This window comes from Manis javanica, chromosome 6 (assembly GCF_040802235.1).
Source record: "Manis javanica isolate MJ-LG chromosome 6, MJ_LKY, whole genome shotgun sequence".
Classification (NCBI taxonomy): domain Eukaryota; kingdom Metazoa; phylum Chordata; class Mammalia; order Pholidota; family Manidae; genus Manis; species Manis javanica.
The window spans coordinates 62,913,642-62,941,109 of record NC_133161.1 but is presented as its reverse complement, the minus strand read 5'-3'; the positions used below and the strand labels follow the sequence as shown (position 1 = coordinate 62,941,109).

Below are 27,468 nucleotides of genomic sequence, written 5' to 3'. Positions count from 1 at the left end.
AGAATTAAGGGTTTGGCTAATTAGACTTTAGGGATATTCTTATGAAGACTAAAGTTTGAAAGTATCTAGTTAACATTTATGAGTATCACTCTTACTTTTTTCCTTTCATCTTCCTTTCCTTCCCTTTCCTTTCAATCCATACAGCAATTCAGAAAACCTTTGATGAGCATGTTCAGTTGGTTAGGTACCTGATTGAGGAATGTAAAATAAGAGATGTAGAACAGAGTGCTCAATCATCTTGAACTTGATCTTACTATTTAGGCTGAGTTCTTATTTTATTCTTAACTTTTTATCTTATTTCTGTTTCAGAGTTATATTAACATTTTAAGTTATTAGATAGTAAAGTTAAAAATGAGGTACTCTAGTTTCTTAGCACACTATTAATTATGGAAATCTAGATATAAGTGCCAACTAATTTATATAACCAAGTACCTTTTACAATAAACAACTGATTTATGTCTCCTTTCATTTAATTATTTAATTATTCCTGCATTCATCCTACGTATGCTTTTAGTTTTAGTATGTATATTACATTTAGGATATTCCATCCTTAAATTGCTTATAATATTTTTGTTTATTTTTATTTTTCCTGCCATTATTAATGAAAGTGGAGTTCACAGTAGTCATGTTAATTTATCAAAATTTGGGGGAAATTTTACCTTTGTGACATAGGGGATTCATGACATACCCTAAGTTTCAATTTTTCATCTAAAAATAAATCAATAAAACCATTAAAATGATCATTTGTTCTATAATTTTCTATCCATTTTGGTTAAATTTGTTCCCTTGAGCTGAAGTCATAGCACACCTTTTAGAAGGGTAGTTTGGGGTTATTTTGTGCCAGTAAAAATTATTTTTCTCCTGTTTCAATAATCCATTATCTACAATATATGAATTGGTATTCTACTAGAATAATTTTATTTTAAATAATTCATACTTTTTCAATATAACTAAGGATCAGCACTATGAATAATTGAGTAAATCTTGATATATAGCTACTATTAAATTTTATTTACTGTTTATCCATATTGATAATAAATCCAACTATTTAGTAAAGTATATTTCTTCCTGTTACTTGACCATTGGATATTTTACTTCATTACATTTTTCAAAGATTGGTAAGTCAGAAGAGGATGTTGGGAATTAGTTCATCTTTATATAAGATGGTTTTAATAGTAATACTTAACATTTGTCAAGGACTCATCATGTGCCACACACTGTACTATAATCCTCTATACCTTACTCCCCCTTTTATAACTATTATAACTCCCATTTTACTCACAGTGAAACTGAGGCACACAAAGCTTGAGTAACTTTGCTGTGATAGTGCAGATAGTAATCAGAATTGATCCAAGATAGCCTTTATTAAGAACTCATGTCTTTTCTGAAATCTGTAGAGAGCATTTAGATGAGGTATAAAAGGAATTCCTGTAAAACATTTGCTTATTAGGTAGTGTAGTTGGGAATGTTGTGCTATAATCTGATACTGGAATGTTCATGTGTCTTTCCGGAGCATAGCGTTATCTATGGGAAGCCAGGCATGTTATTTACTACTCACTAACTTGCATAACTGAGTTCATTCATATTAAAAATTAGATTCAGAACTCCTTTTCTCTGTGTTTTCAGTTAAGTGTGAAAAGTTGTCCTTTTCAAGCTTGCACAAGAGCATTGGCTTCACACCTGTCAGTCACTGTTCAGTAGTGTATAAGTTAATAAAATGTTTGAAGGTTATTTTACCCAGAAGAAATTAAAATTTAAGAAAACAAAGTAGGAGTAGCAGATCAGTAAGCACACTGACAGCAGGTGTATATATGAGCCACCAGTATATGTTTGTTTTGTTTTACCTCTATTTTGGTTTGCCTTTTTCCCTCCACACTGTGAATACTATGAAACCTGCTGTGGGGAAACACCACCTAATAACCAAGTGTATGCTGTTGTACTGGGAGTGAAGATGGAGAAGTACACAGTGTTTTATTTTCCTAACTAATCACTCCAGATCTACCTAAAACATTTGACATATTGCCTCTTGGCTTTTTTGACTAAGAATGGATAATTTTTTGATTTCCTCACTTGGTTTGATCAGTGTTAAGAGAGATAGGCATACATTCAATCTTTGTGCTTCAATGCCTGATTTGTGCCAAACAAGGCTTATGAGGTAAGTTAGAAGAATGGCATCTGTTTCTTCCTGAAGACAGGCAAGTTCCATTTATCATGGCCAGAGAGTGCAACAGGGAATAGAACACTTTGGCAAGTCTTACTATATTTTTATTATATCGATACTAAGGAAAGTAATTTTTCATTACATTCTACTCTGTTTCCTTAATAAGGATTTATAGAATGTGAATGAATACAACATATCAGACAGTAAATACAGTAAGATGATTTTCAAAGTAAGTAGTCCCAGTATTAGTTTTTTTCCTAGATTTTTTTTCTACCCAAAGGTGATAAAAAGATCAGTCAATAAAGTTACTTGAAAAACATTATAGCACTAAAGATTTAGTGTTAAAATAATGGGTTAACCATTTGACACAGGAATTCCACTTCTAGGAATTTGCCCTAGAATGCAGCAGCCCAGTTTGAAAAAGACAGATGCACCCCTATGTGTATTGCAGCACTATTTATAATAGCCAAGAAATGAAAGCAACCTAAGTGTCCATCAGTAGATGAATGGATAAAGAAGATGGAAGATGTGGTACACATACACAATGGAATATTATTCAGCCATAAGAAAATAAATCCTACCAATTGCAACAATATGGATGGAGCTAGAGGGTATTATGCTCAGTGAAATAAGCCAGGTGGAGAAAGACAAGTACCAAATGATTTCACTCGTATGTGAAGTATAAGAACAAAGAAAAACTGAAGGAACAAAACAGCAGCAGAATCACAGAACCCAAGAATGGACTAACAGTTACCAAAGGAAAAGGAACTGGGGAGGATGGGTGGGAAGGGAGGGATAAGGGTGGGGAAAAAGAAAGGGGGCATTACGATTAGCATGTATAATGTGGGCCGGGGGCATGGGGAGGGCTGTACAATACAGAAATCAAGTAGTGATTCTACAGCATCTTACTACACTGATGGACAGTGACTGTAATGGGGTTTGTGGAGGGGACTTGGTGAAGGGGGAAACCTAGTAAACATAATGTTCTTCATGTAATTGTAGATAATGATAACAAAATTAAAAAAAATAATGGGTTAAAAGCGTTATCTTCATTCTTACAGTTAGGTATAACTATAAGAATGAAAACACTAAACTTTCAGAAAATACCTTCCTTGACAAACATGGAGATTATGATTCATATTTTAATGTTATCTCATATTGTTAGGTTACCATCAAACATTTTTAAAAATTTATCATCCCAAATACTGGAATTATTTTTGAATTTTAACTATGAAAGTAATGTGTGAATTTTTTTCATTGTAGGAAATTAAAAAATATAACTGTTTCTTTTGACTTCCTTCCTACATTTCCATTCCCTAACCCAATTCATGTTTCCATGAATCTACCTTTATTACAAGGGTACATATTCTGATGGATTATCTGATATTTTTTCTGGTGTGCTATCAAAAAAATTTAAAAATTTAAAAATGATCAATAAGTCATATGGAAAAGTAACGTGGCAACAGTTCAAGAAACATAGAAACATTTGAGTAAATAAAAGAGGAAGGTTCTGGTTTTAGCTAATTCTTCACTTAGTATTTCCTGTTCCAGAGATAAGACTTTGTAACTTCTTAGATTGGCTCTTAAATATCCCATCTCCAGTATTGCAACATCTTAGTAACCATTATTCTCTTTATTACTAGGTACAAATACAAGGACTAAGTCTAAAGAAGAAAAAGGATTGAAAAACTCATTTTTATTTAAACTTTATCTGGTATTTACTATCTATTTTGTATTAATTCAATTGTCATAACTATCCACTGTAGTTACCAATGTCATTGCCATTTTACAAGTGAAAAACTGAGGGAAAGAGTTTGAGCAACTTGTCTAAAGACATACAGTTTCTAAGTGGTAGGGCCAAGAATCAAACTTAGCCAACTCTTGAGCCAATACTTTTTTTTTTTAGATATTTTCCATTTTAATAACATTATTTTCTATATGATTGCAAAATAACACATATTTATAGTATGAAAATTGGAAATTACATAAAAGCACACAAAACACACACACAAAAAGAAAACTAAAAACGCTCAACCGCCACAAGTGGATACCCCAGGAAAACCACTGTTAGCATTCTGACACATTTCTACCCATTTTCTACTTTAGAAATAAGCATATATACTTCTTGTTCATTTTACAAAAATGGGATGTATACTGACACATCTTTTTTTTTTTGTATCATTAATATACAATTACATGAACAACATTGTGGTTACTAAATATCCCCCATTATCAAGTCCCCACCACATACCCCATTACGGTCACTGTCCATCAGTGTAGTAAGATGCTATAGAGTCACTACTCGTCTTCTCTGTCCTATACTGCCTTCTTTCCATGTGCACCCCCTCACCTTATATGTGCTAAATATAATGCCCCTTTTTCCCCTTATGCCTCCCTTTCCACCCACACCCCTTCCATTACCTTTCCCTTTGGCAACTCTTAGTCCATTCTTGGGTTCTGTGAGTCTGCTGTTGTTTGTTCTTTCAGTTTTTGCTTTGTTCTTATGCTCCACAGATGAGTAAAATCACTTGGTACTTGTCTTTCTCCTCCTGGCTTATTTCACTGCTCATAATATCCTCCAGCTCCATCCATGTTGTTGCAAATGGTAGGATTAGTTTTCTTCTTATGGCTGAATAATATTCCATTGTGAATATCTGACACATCTTTTTTATCCATTCATCTACTGATGGACACTTAGGTTGCTTTCATTTCTTGGCTATTGTAAATAGTGCTGTGATATACATAGGGGTGTGTATGTCTTTATCAAACTGGGCTGCTGCATTCTTAGGCTAAATTCCTAGGACTGGAATTCCCGGGTCAAATGGTATTTTTATTTTGAGTTTTTTGAGGAACCTCCATACTGCTTTCCACAATGGTTGAACTAATTTACATTCCCACCAGTGTAGGAGGGTTCCCCTTTCTCCATATCCTTGCCAGCATTTGTTTTTTTTATTCTCTTCTGTGTTTTCCAACCTAACTGGTGTGAGATGATATCTCATTGTAGTTTCAATTTGCATTTCCCTGATAATTAGTAATGTGGAGTATCTTTTCATGTGCCTGTTGGCCATCTGAATTTCTTCTTTGGAGAAGTGTCTGTTCATATCCTCCGCCCATTTTCTAATAGAGTTATTTGCTTTTGGGTATTGAGACGTGTGAGTTCTTTATATATTTTGGATGTTAACCCATTGTTGGATATGTTATTTACAAATATATTCTCCCATAATGTGGAATGCCTTTTTCTTCTGCTGATGGTGTCCTTTGCTGTATAGAAGCTTTTTAGCTTGATGTAGTCCCATTTGTTCATTTTTTATTTTGTTTCCTTGCCCAAGGAGATGCGTTCAGGAAAAAGTTGCTCATGTTTATGTCTAAGAGATTTTTGCCTATGCTTTCTTCTAAGAGTTTTATGGTTTCATGACTTACATTCAGGTCTGATCCATTTTGAGTATACTTTGGTGTATAGGGATAGACAATAACCCAGTTTCATTATCTTGCATGTAGCTGTCCAGTTTTGCCAACACCAACTGTTGAAGAGGCTGTCATTTCCCCCATTGTATGTCCATGGCTCCTTTATCATATATTAATTGACCATATATGCTTGTGTTTATATCAGAGCTCTCTAGTCTGTTCCATTGGTTTGTGGGTCTGTTCTTGTGCCAGTATCAAATTGTCTTGATTACTGTGGCTTTGTAGTAGAGCTTGAAGTTGGGGAGCATAATCCCCATGCTTTATTCTTCCTTCTCAGGATTGCTTTGGCTATTTGGGGTCTTTTGTGGTTCCATATGAATTTCAGAACTATTTGTTCTAGTTCGTTGAAGAATGCTCTTGATATTTTGATAGTAATTGCATTGAATCTGTAGACTGCTTTAGTCAGGATGACCATTTTGACAATATTAATCCTTCCTATGCATGAGCACAGGATGTTTCCATTTATTGGTATCTTCTTTAATTTCTCTCATGAGAGTTTCTTTAGTTTTCAGAGTAGTTGTTCACTTCCTTGGTTAGGTTTATTCCTAGGTATTTTATTCTTTTTGATGCAACTGTGAATGGAATTGTTTTCCTGATTTCTCTTTCTGCTAGTTCATCGTTAGTGTATAGGAATACAACAGATTTCTGTGTATTAATTTGTATCTCGCAACTTTGCTGAGTTCAGATATTAGATCTAGTAGTTTTGGAGTGGATTCTTTAGGGTTTTTTATGTACAATATCATGTCATCTGCTAACAGGGACAGTTTAACTTCTTCCTTGCCAATCTGGATGCCTTTTATTTCTTTCTTGTCTGATTGACATGGCTGGGACCCCCAAAACTATATTGAATAAAAGTGGGGAGAGTGGGCATCCTTGTCTTGTTCCCAATCTTAACGGAAAAGCTTTCAGCTTCTCACTGTTAAGTATAATGTTGGCCATGAGTCTGTCATATATGGCCTTTATTATGTTGAAGTAATTGCCCTCTATACCCATTTTGTTGAGAGTTTTTATCATGAATGGATGTTGAATTTTGTTAAATGCTTTTTCAGCATCTATGGAGATGATCATGTGGCTTTTGTCCCTTCTTTTTGTTTATGTGGTACATGATGTTGATGGATTTTTGAATATTGTGCCATCCTTGCATCCCTGGAATAAATCCTACTTAATCATGATGGATGATCTTTTTGAAGTATTTTTAAATTCAGTTTGCTAATATTTTGTTGAGTATTTTTGCATGTATGTTCATCAGGGATATTGGTCTATAATTTTCTTTTTTTCTGGTGTCTTTGCCTGGTTTTGGTATTAGAGTAATGCTGGCCTCATAGAATGAGTTTGGGAGTATTTTCTCCTATTCTATTTTTGGAAAACTTTAAAGAGGATGAGTATTAGGTCTTCACCAAATGTTTGATAAAATTCAGCAGTGAAACCCTCTCGTCCACACGTTTTGTTCTTAGATAGTTTTTTAATTACCAGTTCAATTTCATTGCTGTTAAGTGGTCTGTTCAGGTTTTCAGTTTCTTCCTGGGTCAACCTCGGAAGGTTGTATTTTTCTAGAAAGTTGTCCATTTCTTCTATGTTATCCAGTTTGTTAACATACAGATTTTCTTAGTATTCTCTAATAATTCTTTGCATCTCTGTGGTGTCCATGGTGATTTTTCTTTTCTTATTTCTGATTCTGTTTATTTGTGCAGACTCTTGTTTTTTCCTGATAAGTCTAGCTAGGGGTTTATGTATTTTTTTTATTTTCTTGAATAATCATCTCCTGCTTTCATTGTTTCGTTCTATTGTTTTATTCTTCTCAATTTTATTTATTTCTGTTCTGATCTTTGTTATGACCCACGTTCTACTGACTTTGGGCCTCATTTGTTCTTCTTTTTCTAGTTTCGTTAATTGTGAGTTCATAGTGTTTATTTGGAATTGTTCTTCTTTCCTGAGGTAAGCTTGTATTGCCATATACTTCCCTCTTAGCATGACCTTTGCTGCATCCCAGAGATTTTTTTTTTTTAGTGTTGAATTATTGTAGTCATTTGTCTCCATATATTGTTTGATCTCTGTTTTTATTTGGCCATTGATCCATTGATTATTTAGGAGCATGTTATTAAGCCTCCATGTGTTTGTGGGCTTTTTCATTTTCTTTGTGTAATTTATTTCTAGTTTCATACCTTTGTGATCTGAGAAGCTGGTTTGTACAATTTTGATCTTTTTAAATTTACTGAGGCTCTTTCTGTGGCGTAGAATATTCTCTATTTTTGAAAATGTTCCATATTCCCTTGGGAAGAATATGTATCCTGTTGCTTTCGATGGAGTGTTCTGTAGATGTCCATTAGGTCCATCTGTTCTAATGCATTGTTCAGTGCTGCTGTCTCCTTACTTATTTTCTGTCTAATTGATCTGTCCTTTGGAGTGAGTGGTGTGTTGAAGTCTCCTAAAATTAATGTATTGCATTCTATTTCCCCCTTTAATTCTTTTAGTATTTGTTTCACATATGTAAGTGATCCTGTGTTGTGTCCATGTGTCTAATTGTATATTCTGGAGAAAACTGGTAGTTTTCCCTAGTAGTTTTATGTTCTGCATTGATAGCCAATAATAATAATTGGGATTTTTTTTAAATACATTTTCTTCATTTATTATAGAAATGAAAATGTTTAGTCTTTGGGACTGGAATCTCATTTAATATAATATGTTAAGTCAGCTTCTTTTGTACTGTGAGAATTGCTTTTCTTTTCTTGCCTGAAAACCTTTCATAGCACAGTAAATTCATTTATATACCTAGCCCACCTTTAAGTATAAAATGACTATACTTCATATATAGTGTTCAACTTTGATTTCCTATGTTAACTTGGGCAAAAAAACAATCTTGGACTTCTTAAAATGTTCTAATCTTTCAACTATGAATTTTTATTATAGTACTTCCTTTCCCCTAGTTTCAAATAGTAGCTTTTTCTTTCACCTTTCCAGGATGTTTCTTTGGCATTGATCCAAAACAACTTTGCAATCCCATTGACCTTATAGGGCACTGTTTTACTTACTGATCTGTGATGCATTCATTGTCTAGTATCACATCGTACATTTTTCAATTATATAATCTAGCTTTAAGACCTAATTGTTTTCTTCATACCTTTGGAGACCCCAGTAATTCTGCAGTTATTTCATCTACTCTGATTTTGCTAATTTTCAGCTTTATCTTACAGTACATAGAGGATAGATTGTGACTTCTGATGCATGCAACACAATTCCCAGTGATTTGATCTTTAACTTATTTTGTCTCTTCGGTAAACCTTTGGAATCTGGTAAAGGGAAGGTAGTATTTTAAGATGAACTTTTGTTTATAATGTATAGAAATATGATTTGTGTTACATTTTCTTCAGTTATCAAAATTGTAGGCAGTATCTTTTATGTGAAGTTCCTGTTTTATTATTCTGTGATACATTCACTGTTTAGTACTGTATTTGGTCATATGTATTCCTGAGTTGAATGGTTCTCTGTATTAAGCAGTAAGAAATTGGCTGCATGGGAATCCAGGTCTTTCCATACTCTCTAGTCTTTGCTTTTGACTCTGTCTTGAACCATGATAAAGTTAATTTTTTTCAACATGTATCTACTGAGCAACTAATATTGTAAGGCACTGAGCAATAGATGGTGAATGGAACATGAAAAAGAAGACATAATCTGTGCCTTCATTACCCATCCCAACCCCTCCCCCATGGTAACCACCAATCCTTCTCAGTGTCCATGAGTCTACTGCTGTTTTCCTCATTCTGTTTTGCTTTTTTATTTATATTCCACAAATAAGTGAAATCATATGGTATTTATCTTTATCCACCTGACTTATTTACTGAGTATAATACTCTCTAGATCCATTCATGTTGTTGCAAGTGGCATGGTTTTTTTCTTTTTATGGCAGAATAATATTCCATTGGGTATGTGTACCACATTTTCTTTATCCATTCATCTACTGATTTGATGGTTGCCTAGGTTGGTTACATATTGTAGCTATTGTAAATAATGTGGTGATAAACATAGGGGTGCATATTTCTTTTTGGGTTAGGGATTTTGTTTTCTTTGAGTAAATTCCCTGAAGTGGAATTACTGGGTCATATGGTATTTCTATTTTTAGTTTTTTGAGGACCTCCATACTGCTTTCCACAGTGGCTACACCAGTTGACATTCTCACCAACAGTGTAGGAGGCCCCTTTTTCTCCACATCCTCGCCAACACTTGTTATTTCTTGTCTTTTGGATAGTGGTCATTCTGACTGGTGTGAGGTGGTATCTCATTGTGGTTTTGATTTGTATTTCCTTGATGATCAGATATGTGGAGCATCTTTTCATGTGCCCATTGGCATCTGTGTTTCTTCTTTGGAGAAATGTCTGTTCAAGTCTTCTGCCAATTTTTTGATAGGGTTATGTGTTTTTTTGGTGTTGAGCTTTTTATATATTTAGTATGTTAACCCAGTACATATTTTTTTTTAAGCATCATTTGGCTAACTACTGTTTTCCAGTATTGCTTTCTGCTTTTATTTACCCTTTCTTGAAACTGCTAGGATTTTCTCTTTTTCCAGTGTTTTCAACTATATGATGCAGTGCCTTGATGTGGTATACTTTTTTTTCATTTCTGGGAATTCATTGAGCCTTCTATCTAGAAACTCATGTATTTTAGTTCTAACAAACAGATTTCTATTATTTTTTTGATAATTTCCATCCTTCTATTTTCTCTCTTCTCTTTTTCTGGAAATTCTACTAATTGTGTGTTGGTCCTGCTGGATTAATTCTCTAGTCTTCTTATTTATCATATTATCGATTTCTTTTTCTTTTTTTTTTTGCTTTCTGGGAGATTTTTCTCAGCTTTATATTCCAACCTTTGACTAAATTGCTGAGTTGGGATGTATGTAATTTAATTGTTCCTTTTTCTTTTAATAGCAAATGTTTTTATTTCATGATTGCAAAGACTTCTTTTCTCATTTTAGAGATACTAATTATAATTACTTTTCAGTTTTCTTGTGTATTCTGCATTGACTGTATTTCTTCTGGGTTCCTTATTTCTTTTCATGTGCATCTCTTACATCTTGAAGTTTTCAGATGCCAGGAGATACTTGGATGTCCACTTGTGTGTGTTTGTGTGTGTGTGTGTATACACATATATATGTATTTTAAAGTAATTATTTGTGGAGGTGCTCATGTATGCACTCTTTTCCCTGTAGATTGAATTTATGATCAGGAGACCTTTTTTTCATAACCCCCTAAAAAATGTCAGTACCTGTGGATTTTTTCCACATCAATTTAGTAGAATTATTCTCTCATCTCCTAACCGATAGGTGTTATTTTGACTGTCCAACTCCTGGACAGGTGAGGGGAAGGGCGCTAATAGTCTCTCAGTTTACAAAGCAGAATTGCATTTAAGCTCTCTGGTTTCTGTTGCTCATTGCTCCCTTCTGTGTACTCAGTAATCCCTTGTCCAGAGTCTGGTGGTTTTTCTCCAGAGGTGTGCCTCCTGTGTCCTATGGGGGAGGGGTTGATCTCTTGACAGCATAGGGAAGAAGTGAAATCCTTTATACTTTTATGTCACTGATAAAGTACATATATCTATTTATATGAGTTTGTGTGATTGCTATATACTCAAGAATTTTGTTTTTCTGTTGTTACTATTACGTGTTTTCAAATAGTCCATCACTATTAAATGCCCCATTTCCATCTATAAGCTGATAGCTTTAATGAATTCATTTAGTGTATGCATCTACTTCCACAATGTGTTAGGTGGAATAATGGCCCCCCAAGGTAGCTATATCCTAATCCTCGGATCCTGTGAATATGTTACTTTATATGGGAAGAGAGGCTTTGTAGGTCTGGTTAAAGTTATGGACCTTGAGATGGGAAGATTAACCAGGATTATCCATGTGGGTTCTATCTAGTCACATGAGTACCTAAGAGCAGAGGACCTTCCTGGCTATAAATAAAGGGGAGATATGAATACAGCCAATGGATTAGAGAGATTTGGTATTGCTGCCTTTGAAAGTGGAAGAAAGGGGCCAGGAGCCAAGGAAGTTGACAGCTTCTAGGAGATGGAAAAGGCAAGCATACATATTCTTCCCAGCCTCCAGAAAGGAATGCAGCTCTCCCAATGCCTTGATTTTATCCCAGTGACACCTGTGTCAGAACTCTGACCTGTAGCACTGTAAGATAATAAACTTGGTTTTTTTAAAACCACTAAATTTGTAATAGTTTATGGGAGTGATAGAAACTAATATACAGAGTGACTTCTGTATTTCTTTTGATACTTAAAACTGAAAAAATGGGGAAATGATTTATAACACCATGTAACTTTTACTTGTCATAGATGTTAAAAATGAATGACATATTCATTCATTCTTTTGGAAAGTTCCACTAGTGCAGTAGTTTATTCATACTCACTTAAATGCTTTATATTAGTAAATGATATAGAGCTAATAGGTGGATTTTACAATGTTTAATTAGCTTTTACATCATGTTGGAAGTTGAAATAATTTTATAAGTAGCATTTTTGCTTTAGTTAGATACAAGTTAAAAAAGAAATTTAACACTTTAATCAGTTTTAGAAAATTAGTTCATTATTTTTTTAAGTTTGCTACAATTAAAATTAACTCCTGATCCAGTTATGGCTGGTATTTCTTTTGTATCTGCTTTGTTGAGGTATATCTCACGTACTACACAATTCACCTACTTAAAAAGTTGTACAACTCACTGGTTTTTATATGTTCTTAAAGTTGTGCAGCCATTACCACAATCAATTTTGGAAAATTTCTGTCATCCCTCCTCCACCTTCCACCACCCCCACACACAAAGAAATTTTATACTAATTAGCAGTGACTCCATTCCCCACTCTCCCAAACCCAAGCTCTAGACAACTACTAATCTACTTTCTGTTACTACAGATTTGTCTACTTTGGACATTCCATAAAGGTGGAATTATATAATGCATGGTCTTTTATTTTAGCACATTTTTAAGATTTATTCATGTTACATCATGTATCAGTACTTCATTTCATTTTCCCATGAATGTCCATTATATAGATATACCAGTTAGTATTTGTCCATTCATCTGTCATTTATTGTATCTTTGTAGGTTTTGGTTTTTTTCCTCCTACTTTTTGATTGTTGTAAATCATGCTGCTGTGAATATTCGTGTCTACATTTTTTGTGTGAACATGACTTTTCACATATCTTAGGTATATATCTAGGAGTGGAATTGCTGGATCATATGGCAACTCCAATTTTAACATTTGAGGAACTACCAGACTGTTTTTGAAAGTATCTGTACTCTTTTCCTTTCTTACCACAGGTGTATGAGGGCTCTAGTTTTTCCACGTCTTCACCAACACTTATTGTCTGTCCTTTCATTATAGCCATCTTAGTGGATATGAAGTGATACCTCGTTATGGTTTGATTTGCATTTCTTTGTTGGCTAGTGACACTGATGATATTTCAGAGGTAGTTTTCCATCTCTGTTGTTGGTGATATGTAACATAGTGCTACAGTAGTATTTCTAGTTGGACTCTTAAATGAAAAATGACTGAAATTATACATCTGTTGTAAAGCAGTAGTTAAAACTCTATTATTGCTGCCATCATGCCCCAATTTTAGTTCATATGAACTAAGAAAACAAAACCAAATGTGATAGCACAATGAAGTTCTAGAAAGAGACTCTTGATACTTTGAATGTATTAAAAAATACTCCCTTAGTACAAGTTTCTTTTGCTGTACTTATTACAACTGTAACTAAGTTATAAAGGAGTGAACAGAGACTCCTTACATAATAAAGACTGGTCACTTATCTTTAAATATTTAAACTTCTGTTACATACATGTAGAGTAAGTTCAGATGGTGAAACAGACCAACAACTAAAAATATATTACAGTGAAACATGCTGCCTTGTTCTTTGGAATAGTTGAGCTGTATGACTATCAGGGACATCTCTTGAACGGTTTTTTGCATTGGGTTGATAGGACTGTATGAAATAATATTTGATTTTAATTTTAAGATATGTGTGAAATAACCATTAGATCCAAATTCCTTTGACCCCAGCATGTTATGGATCCTCCTTTACATTTCTAGCTCACTAGCCATCTATATTCTCAGTTACCAGCACCCTAGTTACCTAAGTACCTCCTTCTCTTCCATTGTCTTATATGGATCCTATGTTTAGTTGTTTTAGTAATGTTTTTGCTACCATCCATGGTTCTTTTATCCTCTTGCTAATCTGAATTCTTTTCTTTTTCCAGTCCTTCTTTTTAGGGTTGCTAGCATCACACTTAAATGTGTTCCTTTGAGAACTTTTAAAAAATTTGTTTAGCATTTTCTCTATACCCATCTTTAAGGTGAATATAGAGTTTTATATCATTATTAAGCCTATTAAAAATATGATTGACTCCTGCATTTAAGAATGATTTTGACAGTAGTTGAGATTTGGAAAAATCTGAACAGCATGTTATTTGATTTTTATACTTCTCCTTAGTTGTAGTTATCATGTTTATAAATAATGATTTATGTAGTTGTTATCCATAGATTCATGGACATAAAGTCCAAGTGAACAGGAGTTGTCCTGTTTACCACTACATGTCCACTACCTACCACAGGGTTTAGTTCAAAGTGAATATTTTGTGAGTACTTCACAAGTGAGTTCTTTCCATTTTCACTGTGGCTATGTATCTAAAGCCAGTGTACTTTGAAATAATCTTTTTTCTAGCCATTTATTGTTTGGAAGAGAATTGGTCTCTTTCTTCTGTATATTAATCATATTTCATTGGTGAAACTGTAGAATTACTGTAAAGGCAGCTTGGGATACTTCTGTTTAAGTACCTTGTTATTTAGACATTGTCTCTGCATTATCTTTATGTGGAAACTTTTCACTTGCTTTTAGGCAAGGAAATTACTTTTGAAGAAAATATAAATTAGCTTGCTCATGTCCCTTTTGAAGTTACTTTAAAATTGGTGTCTGTACTTCTTGGTATATTTCCTAAGACCTTTAATGTAACTTGAAAGCTTTCAGATTTTCTTTCTGTTTTCTTTATATTTTATGTTATCTAGTGACTTTTCATCTTTTATACAAGTGCCAGAGGACTTGTTGGGACCTATCTTTCCATAGTCTTTTACACACATGCATCATCATCTACTCTCTTTGAAGTCAGATCTTTCTTCCTATTTCATGCATTTTTATTTCATTTTATATCTCCTTTTTGAAAAAATAAATTCAATAAAAGGTCAAAGCACTTTTTAGCTTTGACTGAAACCATACTGGTTTTCAGAAGTACCTTTTCTTATACATCATTATTTTGTAAATAAACTTAAACACATGGTTAATCTGTTTTCCATCTTATTGAACATTGTAAATCACTAGCCTATTCCAAGTGGCAGTCATTTGATAATCAGATAGTCTTCTTTATTACATTTAACTACTTATACACATCTGCAAAATATAATATATTTTTAACAAAGTCAAAGTCCTAAGAATTCAAAAACCCAGACTATGTTTTATATATATAGTCTTTTTGATGCTAGGTTGTGGGAAAATAGAAACATTTGGATTCAGCCCTATTGAAATGATTAAAGGTTACTTGTGTCTGTGTCATAATTTACTTACTATCTTTATTTGGACTATTTACTTAAATTATTATAGTTCTGGGAGGAAAGGGATATGGGGCCTTTAGATATCAGAGTTTTAATTGAGTATTATCAGACTCAAGGTAACCTCTGAGGTACTAAACAGATTACATAACTGTTGTCTCTCATAGAGCCTTAGAAGAAATCCTGTCACAAATTTTTGTGGTGAACTGAACCATACTCATTAACTTACTTTGGCTCACTTGGATGAGATCCAGTGAGATTGTCCTTAGCTCCAGTAATCTTAATCAAAACTCAAAAGCTTTTGCCTTGCTTTTTAATAACTCTTGGAAATCCAGTATTTTTATTTACTCCCAGGAGTATGAAATAAAAGGAATGAGATCTAGGCAGAGCTTCAGGATTTTACTTATTTTGAATATACCATTATCTGTGAAGAGGATTTTATAGGAGCACTTTATTTTATAAGATGTATATTTTATATTTTTAGGCTTGTGGTTATCTTAATTTACACTGTTAAGCAAAATTGTTCATGATTTATTTTTTATTCTTCCATTTACTTTCCTACCCTTGTTAATATAAATTAAATTAGATATAAAAATAAGTCTATAGTCAATTGACAAGAAGGGAAAACACTTACTTTTGGTGATAACCATTCTGTCTGTTGTATGCCAATAGCCAGCAGCAACAAATGGCACTTTGCTCACACCTTGTTTATATATGTAACATTTTTCTTTTGGATATATTATGAGCTTTAACGTCTGATTGTTTTTAATATATTGTTTTATAACTGGAAAACAAATATTTTTTTAGGGTGTGCATATAAATACAAACTTTATATTGAAGGATTTTAAACAACTGGCAGACAGCTGCTTGCATTTATTCCTCAGCATAAATCTGAAGGTATTTAGCTTGACAGAGATTTTCAATGTTTGTCTTAATAGTCCTAATTAACATTGAATTTGGAATTTTGCTCATGAATAAGCATTTTCTTTTTTATATATATATATATATTATATAGGGAAGCATTCCTTATGTTTCATCTGACCATGTATCTTTCATTATATTTCATCTGATGACATATGGCCTATTTATTAATTACATAAATGTTGGCTTGTCATCAAGAAGATAACTGTTAAATTTAGAGAAAACAGTGCACAAATGAATATGTGAAACCCATCTTATGATATCAGACAGGTTGAGGCACTGACTTTTAGTTTTAATTTTAGGTTATTTGTCATATCATTCTAAACTTGGAAAAATCGTCATGCATTTGACTTAATTGTACATCCCAGCTCTAAAGAATTCATTAAAATTTGTTACATATTTTCTAGTCCTAATGAGTGAAGTTATTGAAATATTTAATTATTTGTTTCTGATGAATACTATTAAAATGATGCCTAGTAGCTAGAAATATTTTATTCTTTTCTAACTTAGATACATTGTCTCTAATACAATGCCACTTTATTTGTGGATGTTTTATCATTTCCTGTTTTCAAGTAAATGTACCATAAAGAGATAAAAAGCCAGGTGACCTAAGCAAGTCAGATTGTCATTGTTCCCTAAGCAAATAAGGTCCTTAAAAAAGAACAGAAAAATAGGAATGTGTCAAGATGCTATTTCAAACTTTCACTTACTTTAGTAGCTTAATAATTACAAAGGGAAGCACAGTTTGGAATCCTCAATTGGTGATTTGGAACTTCTAGGTAATACATATATGTTAAGTTCTAAAGCATATAAAGCACATCCTTAAATAAAATTCTTACATTTTCCACATGCTGTTTTCACCCTGGTGCTTTGTTTTGTTTCTAAGGTTATGTCAGTCTGAGTGTATGTCATGAAATAACCACCTGGTTATGAATGCAGACATACCCCCTTTTATTGTGCTTTGTTGTGCTTCACAGATACTGTACAAATTGAAGATTTGTGGCAATCCTGAATGAAGCAAGTCTGTTTTTCCAACAGCATTTGCTCACTTTGGGTTTCTATGTCACATCATGGTAATTCTCAGAATATTTCCATTTTTAAATGTTTATTACATTTGTTACAGTGATCCGTGATCAGTGAGAATGACTTGCTTAAAGATTCAATAATGGTTAGCATGTTTTAGCAAGAAAGTATTTTTTAATTAAGCTACGTACATTTTTTTTGATATGGTGCTATTGTACACTTAATGGCTATGGCATAGTGTAACCGTAACTTTTATACACACTGGGAAACCAAAAAATTCATTTGAATCACTTTATTTGCTTTATTGCGGTGGTCTGGAACTGAACCCACAATCTCTCTGAGGTATGCCTGTATTTCTCTATACATCTAAGATCAAGCAAGCTCTTTGATAGTTGAAATTTGTTGGATGAGCCAAACATGTTTTGGTTTTACTTTCTTTTTGCTTTTTTTCATCTCTCCTCCTTTTAACTCCACTTCCATCTTCTGATTCATTCAGGGACTTCATATTTATGGTATTTTGTCTGTTGTGGTCATAGGCAGTTGAATTGTCATGGTTAACAGTTGCTGTCACTTCATTAAAACTAGGAAAGATCTCACAGCTCTCAGCACTTTCTTGGTTGGAGGACTTGGTATTGTAAAGAGTTGTGTTTGGATTAAATCATCTTACATTTTTTTCCTTTGGAAATATTAGTGCATTGATAAATGCTGAAGAAGTTTGCTACCATTTACTTTGGCGCTGGATCATGTTAGTCATTGTACTGTATAGGATACCAAATTAGGTAGAAGACAGTGTCAATATAAGGAATTGAGGTCTCTTCTCTGTTGGGTGTAATTCTCTGATTTACTTGTTTTGAAATGTAAGAATTCTTCATTTAGGCAGCACAATGCTATGTTTAACTATTCAAGTGAGAAGAAAAAATCATGATAAGTTTGATCATCTTTACTTGGGATTAAATTATTAATCTTGAATTTGGCATGCAGGAAAAATTAAATTGGGTTGAGATACCTGGGTTTGAGGTTGACCTCTGTCAGTCATCAGCTGTGTGATCAAGAGCTCTAAGATGATATAATTTCATATTGCCTGTAGCAAGTCTCTTTTTCTGGCTGCAAATTGTTTATGTTGCTTATGTGTAGTTACTTAAAATTACAGGAGTATACCATTAGGTAATAAATGTACTTAATTGAAGATTGCTACAGACAATTATAAATATAGTTATTCATTAAAAAAATAGTACTTTAATAAAATATATATATATAGTTACATAAGAAGGAATTTATAAGAGAAATGTAACTATGCTATTGTATATATTACTAATCAGTATTATGCTTTATAATACTACTGTAATATGGGTATGAAAAACTTAAAAGTTGAAGGAAATCATCCCAAATGTTTGAAAATTTAAAATATTAATTGTATATCTTCAAAATAATTATATATCTTCAAAAGAATTGAAAACATTAACTTGTAGTATTTATACATACTTCAAAAATTAGTTGAATGATTAGTGATTCAAAAACTAGATGATTCATTTCCTGCTTCATTACTTAAAAGATGGGTTGAATGGGGAAAAACATGGACATTTTTGAAGGCCTTTTGAGCATTCTTAGGTGTTTACAGAACTCAAATGAATAATTTGAATATTTTCCCTTTGATATTGGTTATTCTGATAATTAATAAAATGCCCTATATGCACTAAATTATGCAAATTGAAACTAGTAAAGGAATAATAATTAATCTTTTATATCAGCTTTTATCAGTTGTATTACCTAGTGTAATCATTTATGACTTTGAATCTAACAACTTATTTACTTTATTAAAACAAGTTTTTTGAGCTTTTATAAAATATGTATTGCATTAAGTTTAATTTGGTGTCAAAAGATCAGTATGATGTGATCCTTACCAGTTTGGGGATGGACTGTGTTGGAGGACGGAAATTGAAGTATAAAGGACAGAAATGTCATAAGAGGGAAAGATGATAAAGAGCTAGTGATAAGGTTTTTGCTAGAACTTGGATAGGGTTGTCAGTATTACACTGATGTTCTGAAACTTTAATATGTGTGTGCTTAGCTGGGGATACTGTTTAAAGGTAGATTCTAATTCAGTATAAATTTACATCTTTTGAATGACTAATTTGGTCAATTCTTTGTTATCTAGGGACAGATTAAACAGTGTGCAATTAGCCGTGCTATTAAATAACATGATACAGTATTATGAAAAACTGAAATGACAGTAATTTAGGAACACTGAGTTGTGCCTACTTTCTCTTCCAGTCTCTCTAATGAGCAGTTGTCTGCCCATGGGAATTATAAATGTACAGAGGTTGTGCTACATTTGTGGAATTTTTAACATGTTGGCTATAAAATTTTACTACATTTGTATTACTTTTAAATGTTTAGATGCTGTCTTTATACTGGTAAATGTATTTTGAAATACAGCATGCAAATTTATGTCTGAAATAAGTCATATCCTATTTTAGTACTTTAATTAGGATCTGGGGACATCTGAGATCTCTTCCCCCCACTTTTTTTGCAGCTGTTAAAAATTGATTGTTTCCTGATGTTACACAAACATACACACACACAGGCATACACAACAGATGTAGTATGAGTCCAGGTTTAGCATTTCAGCTGTAGAAATATTATAAGTTGTGAAAATTTAATGCTCTGTGTAAATCATAATTATATGATGTATGAAATATTGAAACAATTCTTTAAACTAATTTTGGAGAACTTATTTTTCCAATCAAATACTTGTGTTATTTAGTAAAGCTCTGTAAAATGTATTTAATTTGTCATGTTTTTATTTCTTGTGACAAATTGTAACAGTGCAATAGAGCAATGAAGCATTACTTAGAAATAATAATTTTCCAAGTGTTAAACTTAAGCAGTAATTTTAATAGAGAAAATGTATTTTTATTATTAATTAAACATTAGATATTTTTGTGTGGCTTTTTTTCCCCTAGAGAACCAGAGGACGAAAACGAAGCTTCATTCCTGAGGAAGAAAAACATGAGGTTGGAATAAGTTAAGCATTTTTTACACAGTCTAAATTTTGAGAAACTTTTCTCATTTAAATTAATTTTGTCTTCTTCATATCCTGATTTTGTTCTGTTTTGTTCTCTTTTTGGAAGGAAAGAGTTCCTAGAGAAAGAAGACAAAGGCAGTCTGTGTTACAAAAGAAGCCAAAGGCTGAAGATTTACGAACTGAATGTGCAACTTGCAAGGGAACTGGAGACAATGAAAATCTCGTCAGGTAAACTGGGTGCTGATACCTTGTTTTTAGGGGATTAAATTCCATCTTCTTCATTTTCTCATCACAGATATAATGGGGGGCGGGGAATCACAGTATAGGACTTTAAAATCTTAGTGGAAACACTACTTCAGAAACAGATTTCATCCACTTACTAACTTGCCACACATGGTTATTCTTTGGATTTAGATGCAATTAAGAGGGATAATCTAGATTTTGAACACAGCAGACTTCATTTTCTCTTGACAAGATAAGTTGACAATGCTCTGTATGTAGAGGCTGGAAAAATAATGTGATAAAACATCTTGTACCAAGATTATTATGGGATTTTTTTATTTCACAGAATAAAATTACTAAATTCTGTTAGTATATTATAAAAGTTGAAATTCATTAGCAATAATGATAAGCAATATGATGAAAATAGTAAGACAAGAGCTTCATTAGCACTACCTTACCATTTATCAAAAAAATGTGTTAAATGCTTCTCTCTTATGAAAGAAAGAAAGGTGAAAAGATGGCCTAGATAGATTTTTTGTTGTTGTTTTTTGTTTTGTTGTTTCTTTGTTTTGTTTTGGTACTTTTTTTTTTAATCAGACATAATGCTAATCTGGAATCTCAGATCATGTTGCACAATGGCTATTCCTTTGGATTAATGGGTGGGTGAACAAAAGGAAACTTTATTTAAAAGAGGTATCACTCTTTAAAACGACAGTGATACAAAGAATCTTTTAGTATGTTAAGGAAACCCTTTGATTTCTTTTTAAAAGTTATCTTCTGCTAAAGCCCTACCAAATTAACTGAAGGAACAGAAATTAAATGGTTAGTACTGTTAAATGATTCTAAATATTTGCCTCTAAAATTATGTCATTCATTTGGTATTAAAAATATAATTTCTATTTCTTTTAATTCCTCAAATACATAGTGTTTAAATTTCATGAGCTTTTATATAGATGTATCACTCTAAGAATATAGTACTTTATCCTCCATTTACCCCATGGTCCGAAGCACATAGGCCAGTGAAAATCATGCCTGGACTTCCCTGGACTTGTTTTACCTTATCTCTAAACATTCCGACCCGCCCCCAAGGCAACAGGCCAAGCGGTACTTTTCCACTCCGCCACTATAAAAGGCACAATGCTCTGCACCCCAGGGCTGCTCCCTCTCTCTGGGGGCAGCCATTTTCTCTTTCAGATAATCTCTTGCGTGTGCCCATGTCTCCTGAGCCATTCTGGGGTAAGGAGGGTCGCGGCGAGATAACCTTTCAATCACTGAAGGAAATAAGGAGAGAATAAAAACTCCAGTGGGGAAATACAAGGTGCCTCAACAAAGTTAAAATCTATAATATTTAGCTAGTGTTTTTTAAAGTAGTTCATGTTAGAATGGCGTCAGGGTTCTCCTGTAGGTTAAACTCATTTAAATTTAAGGTGAAGTATTTACATTGTCAAAAGATACCTGTGAATAATTCTGACTGCAATGTAATTTTCTGATGTATGTAAAAAAAGAAATTCCAAACATATGCATAACATAATGAGGTGCATAAAACAACAAATATAAATAAGAAAATAAAAACAATCTTATGTGATGAACAAAAATTCAATCTATAGGAAATTCCCCTGGGATTGAAGCATTGTGGGGCATGGTCAATTTGAAGCAGTAGTTAAAAACACAGAAAATTGGTTATCTTCTTCTTAATTTTTGAAACCTATGTAAATACCAACCCTCTCATTTATTTATTTTTTTAAGACAGTAGGTTGATTCAGGCCTTTTTGCTATGGGGAATATGTTTTTACCAGGTTTTTATTTATTGATTGATCATTTATTTGAAACAAAGAACTTAGGAAATAAATACAATTTTTATTTGAGTAACCACTTTATAACAAGAACATCTCTAACATTATGTTTCATTTGTGTTTAAAAAAATAAGGGATCATCTTTCTTTGATTCTGGATTTTTCAATAATTTTAGACTTTTTTCCCATTTAATTAGTTTCTTTCATAAAATTTTCATTCTTAATTGATTATAACATGCCAGTGTCTGGGATTTTGTGAAAGTCTTCTGGAAGGTAAAGATGTTTTTGTTACTCTAGAAATGATGGATATACAAAGTCTTCTTCCTTGGTTTTGCCTTGTTAAGAAGATAACATCACAGATTTTCTGCAAAGGTTTTAAAGAGGTAATAAAGACAGAATTAAATGTTTTATAAATACGATGAATGTTTTTGAGGACAAAATAAGCTGGATATAAAGCAATGCCATACAATGTTTTACAGTTATAATGTGATTGTTCTGTAAAAAAAGGTACATATATAAATATACACACACACACATTCTGTTGAAGCACTATTTCTCTTGGATTAAAGAAGAATTTTATTTTATGTAGAATTTCATATGCCCTAAGGTAATCTTACAAGCTATTATCTGCCATTTCCCCTAACATCTCTTTTATTTTGTAATTGGCAGAATTACTGTTTGCAAATCCCCCCCAAAATTCTACAATTTTATGATTAAGTTGCATCTTAAATATTATGTGTACATGCTTCTTCTTTTTTTTGACTTTAAGACTTTAAATTAGACTTTATTTTACTGAAAGATATATTTCAGTGCTTGCTCAGAGGTACATTACACTCATTAAGTATGTCAATTAGGTTCTCATAAAATTAAACTTGGGTCATATAATTAATAATCTTTTATTGAATATACTGTATTTATTTTCTCAAGTTCCTTTGAACTAAAGGTACATGATTCACTAGAACCTGCTGTTTAACAGCTTTGATTTTGAAACCACACTTCTCTATGTAATTCAGGCTATATACAAAAATTCCTTCTTAATTATTTTCCTTACTTTTTCAGTTATTTGTATATGTGTATATATGAATTTACATGTATGATTTTTTAGTATCATTGGAAAATTGCGTTCAATTTATCAGTTAACTGTAATAGTATGTTCCAACTGTTTTTTTCTGTTTGCCTCTAAGTTTTTCTCAAGGTCTTTGGCAAGTTATTTAGCATTTCTGTGTCTCAGTTTTTCGCTCTATTGTACATGATCAGAGCCATACTCCATTAGGGACTTCGTGAATAATTGCTAAGTGATGGTAAATTATTTTCTGTATAAAATAATAGGGCAGTGGTATTATTTAGTGCTACAAAGGATTACATATTTTTGGGCTCTGAAATAATGGTTTCAGTTGGTAAATATGTTCCAGTAACAGTAAATGCTTATTCTTTACCTTTTAGAAAATGTGCATTGTTTGTATGTAAGTATTTCTAGAATATGGGCAACGAAAAATGTGAATTTGTTAAAACATATTCTCTAAAATGATTAGGCTGAAAAATTTCCACTAGGCATGGGAAATATGAATTATCAATGTCTTAAAGAGAAAGAAAGATGGTTAACAGTATCTTACTGATATTTTTTAAATAGTGCTTCCTTTTTGCTATCTACTTTTTAAATTTAATAAAATTACCTAGGAAGTTTCCAGTTAAAAATATTTTCCTGTCTGTTATTTAGTACAATTAAATGCTGAAGGCCAAATTGAAACTGTCATGAAATAGTGAGGTCTTCGTAGGTGTTTTTCTCAGAAGGAATGGACTTCTTTGTTGGAGGCAGTTAGGGGCCCATTTAGTAATATCTTACTTGATTTTGTTTCTAGTTGCTGGCCCATTCAGTACTCAGTAAATACTTGATAAAGTAATGATTATTCCACATAATTAATGACTGTTTATTCTTTGCTGAATTAATATAGAGCTTTTCATATTATGTTTTTTTCCTAGAACAAATTGTTCACTAAAAATATGTATTTGATGAAGATGTTTTAAAGATTTATAAAGGAAGATTGCTTTTATGTCACCGAGAATAGTGGGTGAATTTTTTTCTGTGTATTAATTAAGGATATAGGAACCACAGATTCGAAATTAGTTGATACATCTATGTAAAAGCGATTACTCTCCTTGAACTTACTTGATTTTCAAAAGATAGATTTTAGAGATAGCTGGGTCTTTCTTGTCCTTAAGTCTCTATCAAGCTATCAAATTACAAATGAGACCAAACTTTCAGATGTTAAATTTTATCTTAACTGTGTAAACTCAGTGTGACACATTTTATTACTTATACAGGAGATGGGAGAGAGAAAAAAGGTTTCCTAAAACTATGAGTGGTAGAATCCATCATTCTTTTTAAATAACATCTTTAATTTTATTTTGTACTGTGGCCATTACTCAGAAACAATGAGGTTAGGAAATGATCTATAAAGCTATTTCATTTTATAGCTATGTTTGCACTATTAAGTACTTGCTGTTTTCTCCTTATTTGAGTATATGGCAAATTACATAGCTATTGAACCATTTTGGTCACAAGATGAGGATGTTTGTTTGGTCCTTTAACAGTGTTGTTAAGGTTTTTATTTATTTCACATTTTAAACATCTGACTTCTGAGTGCTTTCCCCAAAACTAAATTTGATTGTATCATAAGTTACTAGGAACATCAGCAAGAATTCATATTTATCAGATATTTCTTTCAAATGTTAGTCTCTTGGATTATTCAGATTTTTAAAATTCCTTTTTTGTTCTAACTAGTATAGATGCTTCTTGATTGCCTTAGTCATAGTTGAAGGGATATTTTCTGCCAGAGATTTGGTTAGACTAATAAAGCTAAGATTAAAGTTTCGTTACTATGTTCATAGAACATCAGATCACTTAAAATTTTAAATTACTTAAAAAAAACCCAAAAGCTAGTTTTATCTCTTTTAAGAACAGTAATGATTGCATTTGATAGATTTCATAAAATTGGATGAGTTATTTTATTTTGATTATGTACTTGCTAGTTTAGTATTTTGTATAGTCATTTTATTACATAAAACTCTCAATAATGATAAATTTGCTTATTTATATAGGAGTATCATGATTATAAAGGAATGGTACAAATGTATATTATTTGGGTACTTATAAACTAGAACTCAGAAACAAATATAAGTTTTAAAATGATTGTGTCTTCTAATAAATTTCAAGTGTATTAAAAACATATTTCTTGTATGAAGCCATTTCTGGATAAACTTCTGTTTTTATTCTTTACCTCTATTAGTAATTTCAAGAATAAATTTTAAGTTTTTGTTTTATTTTGTTTTATATTCCTGAGTCAGCAATGAGTATAGTACACTTACATTTTCTACAGGATTGTTTCCAGAGCTTGGATTTCTAATATTTCTTTCAGTTACATGTGGTAAAAATGTATCCTCTCCTGTCACCCTGATAGCCTGTGTGATACACTCCATTCTTCAAAATTGGCTGCTGTTATTTCTGGCATATGTTTAACTTGGCTTTTCTCTCTTGAAAGTATAACCATCTTGAAGGCATGGTCAGTGTTTTAGTTATTCTTGTATAGCTCTGTGTTCTTGCTCCAAGTCACTGAACAAAGAGCCCTCTGACTCGTGGTGGTTAGTGGCTTACACACTTCATGGGAAGTTGCATTAAAGAATCATTTGCAAGATATTAAATTTTCTTAATTTTTGTTAGATTTAATATAAAAGGCAAAGATGATAGCTATCAAGATATCAAAAAGTAGTATAGCATAGCATGTCCTCAGAAGACATATGGACTTCCTGTAACTTGCAGTCTCAAGAAATATGCTGCTTAACTTTCATAGGGTTCCCATCAAAAGGGAAGAAAAGTTCCTAATTACAACCCTTAAATAGAATTCGTGCCTCATATCGAATTTACCGAGTATCATAATTCCTCCAGGTGGTAAAGATACCTCGAGACAAGTGCTGGGCATAGAAGCCACAGGGCATAAATCTGCAAAGAAGTAAAAAGCTAACCTTTTCAAACAATATGGCTTCTCTCTCACTTACCAACTTTACATTTCCCTGTATGGCCCCGGAAGATGACTGGTTAGCCAGAGACGGGTAAGATTCCTCAAGGAAGGAACAACCTAAGACAGGCACAGTCGCAGGAGGGCCATCAGGTGAGAAATTGGGGATCAACAGAGGTGAGGCTCAGAACCTCAACCCCCCTGCTTTGAGAGAAATCTTTTGCATCCGTGGATGTTTTGCTGCCCTTGTCTAGCTTGGATTAATACTTAGTCCATAGGCACACACCTGATCATCTACATTTGTCCTCTTACAGCACTAAACTATGTTTTCTACCTTTATCTTGCATCTACCTACCACTTCAGCATTTTATTAAAAATAAAAAAAATAATAATAATAGGGGGAGAAATGTGGCATCCACATGTAAATCAAGTATAAAAATCAAACGAATATTCATATTTGACCTGATTGTTTATAGTTCATAATGTGTGATCAAAACCGAAAGTTTCTGTGATGAATGCCCTTGTACTGTTCACCATGTAAGAACTTATTCACTATGTAAGAATTCGTTCACCATGTAAGAACTTGTTCGTTATGCTTCAGAAGATTGGAGACTGACGAGAATTAGGCTTGAGATGAATTAATGATTGTACATTGAGCATTGACCCCCCTGTACAGAATTTTATTGTTGTTAACAACCATTTGATCAATAAATATGAGAGATGCCCTCTCAAAAAAAAAAAAAAAGGGGAAGAAAAGTTGGACACACTAAATCCAAATTGCTGAAGCATTAGGAATTATTTGAAAATTTTAAGCAAAGGAACAAATTATGACCTCTTTTGAAAGTTTTATTAGATTTTTAACTTTTTAAGTTTTTACAATAATTTTTTAGTAACTGTTACAGAAACAATTGCTTTTCAAGGAAAAGCAATTTTGATATGATTACTAAACAGTAACATCTTCTAATACTTAAGCAAAATTAAAACTCCCATTTCTTCTACATTTGGGAGTGTTTAACATGACTGTGTCCTCACTTAGAGAAAATATTCATAAATTTCCAGTTTGTTAAGCATACAGTTGGTTTTTAAGGTCTTTAAAAAATGAAATAAACCTTACAAAGTCTCCTTTAGTTTTGAAAGCTTAATTTATTATTATTTTTGAAACCTGGTCATTCAATTGTACCAATTTTTAAAAGCTATGTAACTGAATCAGCTTACTACCAGAAGTAAAACTCTATAAAATGCCTATATTT

General features: G+C 32.5%; 1 protein-coding gene across 5 annotated transcripts in view; it reads left to right on the top strand.

Annotated features, from left to right (window-relative positions):
• The window catches only part of PHF14 (PHD finger protein 14), a 199,670-nt gene that overhangs the window by 69,621 nt on the left and 102,581 nt on the right, over positions 1-27,468 (top strand). For 4 of the 5 annotated variants that reach the window (XM_073238772.1, XM_073238773.1, XM_073238771.1 and 1 more), the window contains exons 15-16: positions 20,130-20,180; positions 20,298-20,419. In XM_073238772.1, coding sequence (XP_073094873.1) covers positions 20,130-20,180; positions 20,298-20,419 — 173 coding nt within the window. Of the gene's footprint in view, positions 1-20,129; positions 20,181-20,297; positions 20,420-22,502; positions 22,589-27,468 lie in introns of all 5 variants that reach the window. The other variant, XM_073238774.1, reaches the window with a different exon arrangement.